Here is a 9,602-nt window from a genome sequence, read left to right as displayed (position 1 = left end):
AACTTTATTGATACACACAGCCGGAAACAATACGTATCTGTTTCCGGGTCAGGTTTCCTCCAAGCTTTTTTTTATTTGTTCATGCTAGAAAGTTAGCCTGGTTTTGTTGCAATGGCGAACAGAACCGTCAAAGATGCCAACAGTATACACGGAACCAACCCGCAATATCTGGTGGAGAAAATCATCCGGACGCGAATTTACGAATCCAAATACTGGAAGGAAGAGTGCTTTGGTCTCACCGGTGGGTAAACATGCTAGCAATGAATGTCCATTCCCGTTAGCATGCACGACGTATTCGTGTTATTCATTACAAATCTTCTTTACAACGGTGTTGTTATTGTGAAGAAAAAACCCCGAAAACAAACAAATATCCAGTTGAAAACAATTATAATAATATAATTGTAATAACATTTTTTTTTAGCAGTTATTAACTGACATCCCCTAAGCGAATGATCATGAAGAATGTCAAAACAGTCAGTTTGAATTGTATGATTAGAATAAGTCTTAGGAGCTAAACAATATTTAATTAAATTACAGCCCGGTTCTAGACCCATGTTTGTTTGGGTATGTTTGTGTTTCTTAAGTTAAGGAAGTTTTACACTCTGTGGACAGTTTTAAAATGATTTGCAAAAATCTAAACCTTTTTGGCTACATACATATTTTTAATGAAATTAAAATATATAGAAAAGTACATCTAAATTAAAATAATAAAGTTGCATTTAATGAAGCAGTGAAAGTATTGCATTAAACCAAAAATCATTTAGAAAACATCTGAATTTTTTAGTAGCTGGTTAACTTTGTACAGCTTTACCTTGTTATGACTCTTTCCCACTTACATTAAAGAGGAGAGTGACATTATTTACATATGCAGTTTGTGTAAAACAATAAAAACCTTCCTGGATCCACAGTCGGTAAGTGTAGATAAATATCAATGATCCTAAACATCCCCAACACTTTCAACTTGTGGTGTCTGATATTAAAATTAAGAAAAGAGTGTGTTTTTTTTTTTGAACTAGCGTCCAATATTGACCATAGATGTTAATCATCTTTAGACGCTTCGTAGACAGAGGATTTCATGTTTCTCTTGTCATCTGCAGCCGAGCTGGTGGTCGACAAAGCCATGGAGTTGAAGTTTGTCGGAGGAGTTTATGGCGGAAACATAAAGCCGACCCCCTTCCTCTGCCTCACGCTGAAAATGCTTCAGATTCAGCCTGAAAAGGACATCATCGTGGAGTTCATCAAAAATGAAGATTTTAAGTAAGTTCTTTGTTTGAGAAAAGAAAAATCTTTTAAGGCCCACTCTGATCATCTTTAGATCTATTTACAAGAAGGTTTCCGGTGGTATTTTATCCATGATTATAAACCATAATAATAATGGATTCGATTTTTCTGCACTTTTCTAGACGCTCAAAGCGCTTACAATGTGTCCATTATTCATTCATACTTGGTGATGGTAAGCTACTGATTTAGCCACGGCTGCCCTGGGGCAGACTGACAGCGGCGTGGCTGCCAGTTCACGCCAACACCCCCTCCAACATTCATATGCATTCACACACCAGTGGAGCCACGCTGGAGGCACAGAAGGTTAAGTGTCTTAACAGTCAACTGTTGTCGTGTCCAAGGACACGACAACAGTTGACTGGGGGAGTGGGGATTGAACCCCTGACCCTTCAATCATTGGCCGACCTGCTCAACCACCCCTTATGCCCTTTTTAGCCAAAAGTAAAAAAATCTTTAAAAATCTGCCTCTGAGTTGTAGGTGGGACCGTTGGTGAAGAGGAAGACCGATTGCCTTCCCGTCATCCAAAACCAAGAGTTGTTTACACGCTATACCGCAGGGGTGGCTAACCCTGGTCCTCAAGAGCCTCAACCCTGCCCCAACCCCTAACCCCTTATCTTTGTTTCTAAATCACAGCTAAAAGTTTTTTTTTTCAAATTGCCTTTTTTGTCTGCTACTAATTCACGCTAATTTGAATGAAGAAATACTCAGAAATGCAATTTTGAGCTTAATTTCTTAATATATGTCCATCATCAGAAAATGCTATAGGAACATGTTAAAAACAAGATTTTCGGTGGAGTGGGTCATCAAAAATCGCCTTTTATCTATTGTTTCACAACCCTTCAACTTTTTTTTGCTGTGTTATGAAATGTCAAGTAGAAAACAACCTGTCTAATATTCATAAATTAAGCTAATCAACGAATTCTTAAGCAAATGCTGATTTTTGTTGTTGTTGTAATTCATGCATTTAAGCTTCTTAAAAGGGACAAAGACCATAAAAGATGAGCCTAGATGCAAATTAAAAAATATGGAATACAAAGAGATAAACAAAGCAAATAAACATGGAATAAAATTAACAGTAAAATACCTTGTTTCCTCTAATTCTCACTTTTAATGAAAAATTTTGTGCTGTAATGTGTCTTTTTCAAACCCCTGAAGATATGGTAACAGATGAAAATGACCAGAGACCAAAAAAATTCTTTCTAGCTTTTTTTCCGATTTTTTTCATAACCGTTTGGTGTCACGTCTGTCAGATATGTCCGTCTTCTTGGAGCCATGTACATGCGGTTGACCGGCACCGCCGTGGACTGCTACAAATACCTGGAACCGCTGTACAATGACTACAGAAAGATTAAGACCCAGAACAGAAATGGAGGTAAGACACAGAAGATTAGAATCTTTCTCATCTTTATTCATTTTTTGGCTTGCATACAGAAAAAGATCAGGTTTCCAACATGGAAGCTCCCTTGCTGCTCCTCCCACATGCTTTTGGACTCACACTGAGCTTTCATGCATCTTCCTCCTTTGAGCGGACTCTGACATGTGGATCCAGACCTGGACAAGGAGTGACACATGTAAGCCTTCATGAAGCTCTGTTAGGTTGATGGATTTTTCTGGTTTTTGATGCAGAGTTTGAGCTGATGCACGTCGACGAGTTCATAGATGAACTTCTTCACGCAGAGAGAGTGTGTGACATCATCCTTCCTCGACTTCAGGTGGGTAACTTCCCAGAAGCCCCCTTTGACTCATAATTGGTTGTACAGTAATGTACAACTATCAGTTGTAGATTTAGAATGTCATACTTGTTTTATCTTTTAAATAGTGCATTTTAAATTTGTAATCTTTAAAAGAAAAAAACTGTCAGTTATACATTTTATTGAAGCTACTGGACCAGTTTTTTTTGGGGGGGGTGTCTATATTTTCCGAAAGCTCTGTAGTCTGTCTCAAATTTATGTTTTAGTTCATGGGGAAAGCATTGGATAGAAATGAAATTAGGGCAAATAGTTTTTCTACACAGTTACCGAGAAATGTGTCTGAAAGAGGAATTTTTTTGTGTTTTTATATTTACTTTAATCGGTTTCAAATCATATTCGTAACCATTTGGATTTTGTTTTTCATTAAAAGGCTTACACCATTCAAAATCAGGTTTTTGAGCTTTTAAGTGTATTGTAATGTTTATTTCTCACTATAAACCCCAAAGCGGTGTTTTGATCCGTTTACGCATTTCTGGGTATTCCTCTAAAAATCTGCATTCTGAGCACCGGCGCCTCCTAACCCACGAAAACGAGCGGGTCCTCACATTGTGACATCATTAAGTGGAGAACAGTCGAAGGGGCAGGAAGAGTCTGCACTGCCAGCACCGCCCCCAGGCTAACACACAAACAATAAATTAAAAGATAAAATAATCAAACATTGATTAAAAATAAACATCAATGCTACTTGCACCTCACGCTTCCCAGCCTGATTTCTCTCTATTAAAATGCGAGCACTAACCTTTGAAATGTGTTTCCTTTATTATTTTGTAATAAATTATTTTGTTGTCATCATTTTTGTGGTTCATTGCAATACATCGTGTCCCCGTTTGTAATTCTTTGCGGACTTTGGACCTCGTCGTTTCTTCACCAAACAAGTGAAGACTCAATGTGTAGTAATGGCGCTTGTGTGTCATGCCGTATGTCCCGTGACGGCCAATCCAGTAACAAATAACAATGAACAAAGATGTAACAACAGTTTTGTCTTTGAGAATTTTTGAGTAAAAACAAACAAGTGACCCCTTTCCTCCATAAAGTCATCGTATCCTTTCCTGTGTGTCACAGAGGAGGCAGGTCCTGGAGGAGGCAGAGATGCTGGACCCTCGGGTCAGCGCTTTGGAGGAAGACCTGGATGAAGTGGAAAGCAGTGAGGAAGAAGATGAGGAGGACGAAAAGGTAACGGCCTTTGATGATGTGTTGATCTCTTGGTTTGGCCGAATATCATTGCAGGAGTTATAACTCCGTGTTTGCTTTCCGTGCCCACAGCCAGAGCGACTGCACTCCCCCGAACCTCACAGGCGGAGTTACCGTGACAACGACAGACCTCGCCGCTCACCGTCGCCACGTTACAGACGCAGCCGCTCACCCAGACGGTGGGTGTTGTCTCAGATCTTATGTCGTTCATGTACAGTGCTCAGCATAAATGAGGACACCCCACTACATTTGTCCGAAAACCTTCAGTGTTCTTTTGGAATTAACATTTTTCTACACAGGTGGACCATTGATTGCAAACCAGATATTTTAAGTTGCACACAAAAACGTGTGTTTTTGTTTTTTGACCTAACAAATTAGGTCACGCCCACGTTGTAAAAAGGAGTACACCCCAGTCAGAGTCTTAGGAGAAAAGCCAAACTTAAGACTACAGAATTCTAATTATCAGGCATTCAACCACAAGTGAGTCTACTGATTCATTTAAGACGTGTACAGCACAGAGGTGGCTAGAAAAGAGCATTTAACCAAAGAAAAGCCTGTCCTTTCTCAGATATTGTGACATTTCTTTTCCATGGGTAGCTATCGGAGACAGCATGAAATGGGAAGGGCTTTTTGGATCGTAATCTAAAAATTTAAGAAAGATGGAAGTGCAACCATCTTACAGAGACGTCCAGGCCGTCAACAGAAGCTAACATCTGAACAGGAGCGTCTTCTGATGAGAAAGGTTGAAGAAAATCGCCACTGTAGTTCACTGCAGTTAGCTAAAGCAGTAGAACGCCAAACTGGAGTGACCGTTTCCCGTGACACCATCCGGCGCACGCTGCAGAGGAATGGCACGCATGGTTATTGTCCACGAAAGAAGCCTTTCCCAAAGCCCGTGCACAAAAAAGCACGTCTAGAATTAGCTAAAAAAGATAAAGGCCTCAATACTCTGAAGTGATGAGACAAAGATCCCCCTTTTTGGAACTAATGGTTTTAAAACTATGGTGTTGCTGAAGTGAGAATTTCAAAGAAAAATGCATGGTGCCTACAGTGAAACATGGTGGTGGCAGTGTGCTGATGTGGGGCTGCTGGTGTCGGGGAGCTGCATTTCATTGATGGCATCATGAACTCAACAATGTACTGCTCTATACTAAAGGAGAAGATGCTGCCATCACTTTATGCACTTGGTCAAGGAGCACTTTTCCAACACAACAATGATCCAAAACACACTCCTGAAGCTACTGCTGCATTTCGGAAGAACAGGGTGAAGGTGATTGGATGGCCAACAGTGTTAGAAATAAGGGGGAAAAAATGGTTGTCCGAGGCAAGTAAACTTGGTTGTCCTCCCCAATTTTTGGTTTTCCTTCGATACCAATGAATTCAACAGCAACTAAACCTACTCAGATGTCAGTACTTACATCTTTATTTCTTCTATACATCTAATATTAACTGCCTCTTATGATGGACATTTAAAAAACTCTTTAAAATTAAAAACAAACATTTTACTAAATACTGAAGCATCTGGTTACACAAAGTATTGCCAAAAACTTGAAACCAATATCTTTATAACTAGTATCTTTACACAGATTTAAATATATTGGTTATTTTTTTCTTTGGTTTTTGATAATTGTTCCTTAAAGAATATAAAATACCAAAACTGTTGTAAAAAATTTAGAATATTATATCAATCCCATGGAAAAAGTTTTTTTTTCCAGCTCATGTCAGTCTGTTCTGTTATGAGTGAAAGTTATAGTGTTTATGAATGTGTTTTAAATCTTTTTGCGTGTTTTTGGAGACCTCTAGCGGTCGCGCCAGGTACTGTTGTTCAACACTTCTATTTGAAAAATCTTTATTGAAAAGTGCACATGTAGAAACAGAAAGGATTCGTTAGCATGATGCATGCACTTCGTTTGTCGGTGGAAAGAATTAGCTGCATACGTCTCAATTCAGAGGTTACCAAAAACTAACCCGTGAAACTTGAAAAATAGTCGAAAAATACCAAAATGTTGAATAAAAGACCAGGTTGTCACACGGACAACCATCAGGTTCATTTTGGTTGTCCTCCTTGAAATCTGGTTGTCTCGGACAACCGGTTTTGAACGCTGGTCAAGGATGTCTCCTGATCTGAACCCAAGTAAGGAATTCTGAAGAACAAGTTGAGCATCACTCTCCATCCAGCATCCAGGCTGTAAAAGAGGTTCTTCTTGAAGAATGGAAAAAGATACACGTTGAAATATGTCACCAAGTTGTTCATGAAATACCTAGAACAGTGTTTTTCAACCAGTGTGCTGCGGCACACTAGTGTGCCGTGGAAGATGGTCAAGTGTGCCGTGGGAAATTCCCCTCATTAACTGATCTAAAAACATTTCCCATCTCCAGGATTTCAGCTCTCTGTTCATCCAAACAGGCCCTGATAAAACTCTGAGGAGTTAATAATATAAAAGATCGTAAAATACTTTTTCTTTGCGTTTATTTTATTTTATTAAAGACATATTGATAAGAATGACGGTACAGTACCGCGATTCAGCTGCAGCTTCGGCTGTATTTTGGAAAAGTCCCGCCCCTTTAACTGTCTCCACCAATCATTCTTGGGGGGCTTAATCACATGTCATCAGTCTGACCAATCAGAAGTGGTTAAAGTCTTCACTTCCTTGTCCCGATTTAGCTCGTAAAGTCGCTCAGTTCTAACAAAAATACCAGCTAAAGCTCGTCTTTAGCGGTGTAGCTTTCCACAGAATCTGGTATCAGACCGTGGAACAAGTGAACAAAACAATGAGGCTCAGAGACGCGATCTCCAGCCGTTTTATGCACTACATCTCCCATGATGCATTGGGTTGTGAGAGTGACAGCGCACAAGGAGATCTGTTGTTAAACGTCTTGAAACCAACGAACACACATCAAACTGTTTTTAAATCTTCTAACTTAACTTTTATTGCATCTTTTAGAAAAAAAACAGCTGCAGTTTCCAGCTTTTTCTGCAACAATTATCTCAAAAATGCATGTGAGATTGTGGAGGGGCTGTAGATCAATACAGACTATGAGTTTCATCTTGTTTTTTTTAATTTTTGGATGCTGGTGTGCCGCGGGATTTTTTTTAAGGTTAAAGTGTGCCGTGGCTCAGAAAAGGTTGAAAAAAATCTGACCTAGAAGACTTGGTGCTGTCCTTAAAAATCATGGTGGTCATACAAAATACTAGATGGAGTAGATTTTGTTGCAGGGTGTATTCATTTTTTGCTTCAACGAATTTAAGTTAAAGTGAAAATGATGTGATCTAAGTTTTATCATTAACCTTAATTTCATGTTATGTTAAGAAGTGTTCAATAAAGTGTAATCTTGTGAAAAGTTTGGAGATTTTTTGTTCATTGAGCTACTGATTAAATTAGCACCGATACTTTTTAAAGGGGGTGTGTTCGTTTATGCTGTGCACTGTGTGTGTTGGTGTGTGTGTGTGTGTGTGTATATATATATATATATATATATATATATATATATATATATAAATATATGTATATGTGTGTGTGTTTACACATATACATTTGTTTTTTTTTTTTTACAAGTTATCAATACCAACTTTTTTGTGTCACAGGCGAAGCAGATCTCCAAAGAGACGAAGGTAAAGCTTTACTGGATTGAGTTGAAATGACTTTTTTATAAATAAATACTTTGCTTTTAAATTTGTGTTTCCTTATTTTGTTGAAAAGCCCGTCACCTCGGAGAGACCGCCATCGCAGCAAAAGTCCACGTCGACATCGCAGCCGGTCCAGAGACAGACGCCACCGCTCCAAATCTCCCGGTATGTGGCGTTCTGGAGAAGATACCTATAATACACTTAACGACAACAACCAAAACTTTTTCGTAAGTAAAACTGTGGTTTTTAAAAAAAAAAATTGTTATTGTCTGGCAGGTCATCACCGGAGCCACAAACACCGTCCCCACAGCAAGTCTCCTGAGAGGTGAGAGCTGCTGCTGTGGATTTCTGATTGTGAACCTTTTTCTTTGAAGGGTTGTCCCAGATTGCTAATAAACCAAAAACTTTTGCTTTCTTTCATCTGGTAGGAGTTCAAAAAAGAGCCACAAGAAGAGTCGAAGAGGAAACAACTGAATTCCTTTTTTGTTTTTTTTTTTATCCTTTAAACTTCTCAACTGTCCTCTTAAATCTGCTCTAAAGTTTGGTTCAGCTGAGATTTTAGACCCCAGACATGTGACACATTTACCGCTTTCTGTTGTGACAGTAAATAAAAGCTTATAATAAATTTCGGAGAAGTCATTTATGTAATTGAATTCCGCTGTATTGAACTCTTTGTTCATATGTTTGTTTTTCAATTAAAGATCTCCATTTTGTCGGTTTACACTCTCATGTGGCCATCTTATTTTGAAAGTTTTTAGTAGAAAGAAGGTTAAAAAAATCTACAAAATGTTAATATTATACTTATCCAATTATTTTTACTTTGTTCAAAGAAAATAAATAAGATCTTGCAACTCAATTTTATTGATCGATCAAAGTTCTGGACCAGTAAAGACCCACTCTGATGAAAATTTTATTTTTGGTATTTTACATGCATTTTTCTGATGATGGACATATTAAGCTTAAAATTGCATTTCTGAGTTTAGCTTTATTCAAATTGTGGTGAATTAGGAGAGGACAGAAAAATTTTGTTTGAAAAAGAGTATGTGGGATGTAGAAAATATTCTGGGTGGGCCACCAGCTCCCTGCTCTGATCCATCCACTTGCAGACGTCTTAGTTTTCCTCGTCCTCGATTCCCTGGCCCACGCTGAACAAAGCAATGTAACGTACGACAAGATCAATAAATTAAATGTAGGCGTGGTAAACCAAAAACTGTCGCAAAACAAAGTGCTGAATCATTTTTTTTAGAATCTACTAACGAAAGCGATATAACATTGTCGGGGATATACGAACGTATTTTTGCAATCATTATGGGTTGGCGACACAACCTACGTTTTGGCGTCCATTTTGTGCTATAATCTGTGATTTCGCGTGGAGAGACGGCTGCCAGGCCCAAGAAGCCAGCACCCAAGGAACACGGCCGCCGTTGCCAAGGGCCCGGTACCCCCTACCAGGGATGGGGTAGGGGACAGATGGTCTGAGGTCCCATCTTCTTTGTATAATGTGTGTGTGTTTATGAGCGTGTTTGTGTATGTGTGTTGGGGGTATATTATTGAGGGGACCATGGGTGTGTGTGCTAGAGGTTGCAGTTAAAATTCGCGGGTAGGACGTCGAAAGGACATCTGCTGCTTGCTGGCAGTGATGCCCAAGCGCCACCCCTACCAAGGGTCCTAAATGTCTACGGTGCAGTTAAAACCGAGAGGAGGGGGGGCCTGTTCACATACGATAACCAAGGTAGGGGGGCCATTGCAA

General features: G+C 39.2%; 1 protein-coding gene across 1 annotated transcript; it reads left to right on the top strand.

Moving 5' to 3' along the window:
- Positions 1-27: 27 nt before the first annotated feature.
- Positions 28-8,573, top strand: prpf38a (pre-mRNA processing factor 38A). Its single transcript, XM_023954432.2, has 10 exons — positions 28-241; positions 1,098-1,257; positions 2,533-2,654; positions 2,909-2,994; positions 4,096-4,206; positions 4,297-4,403; positions 7,811-7,837; positions 7,926-8,017; positions 8,129-8,177; positions 8,281-8,573. The coding sequence occupies exons 1-10, from the start codon at positions 112-114 to the stop codon at positions 8,324-8,326; spliced, it is 930 nt and encodes a 309-aa protein (XP_023810200.1). The 5' UTR covers positions 28-111; the 3' UTR covers positions 8,327-8,573.
- The last annotated feature ends 1,029 nt before the right edge of the window (positions 8,574-9,602 follow it).

Source organism: Oryzias latipes, chromosome 4 (genome assembly GCF_053564925.1).
Source record: "Oryzias latipes strain Hd-rR chromosome 4, Olatipes_Hd-rR_3.1".
Classification (NCBI taxonomy): domain Eukaryota; kingdom Metazoa; phylum Chordata; class Actinopteri; order Beloniformes; family Adrianichthyidae; genus Oryzias; species Oryzias latipes.
The sequence above is the reverse complement of the archived record's forward strand: the minus strand, read 5'-3'. Positions and strand labels throughout refer to the sequence as shown.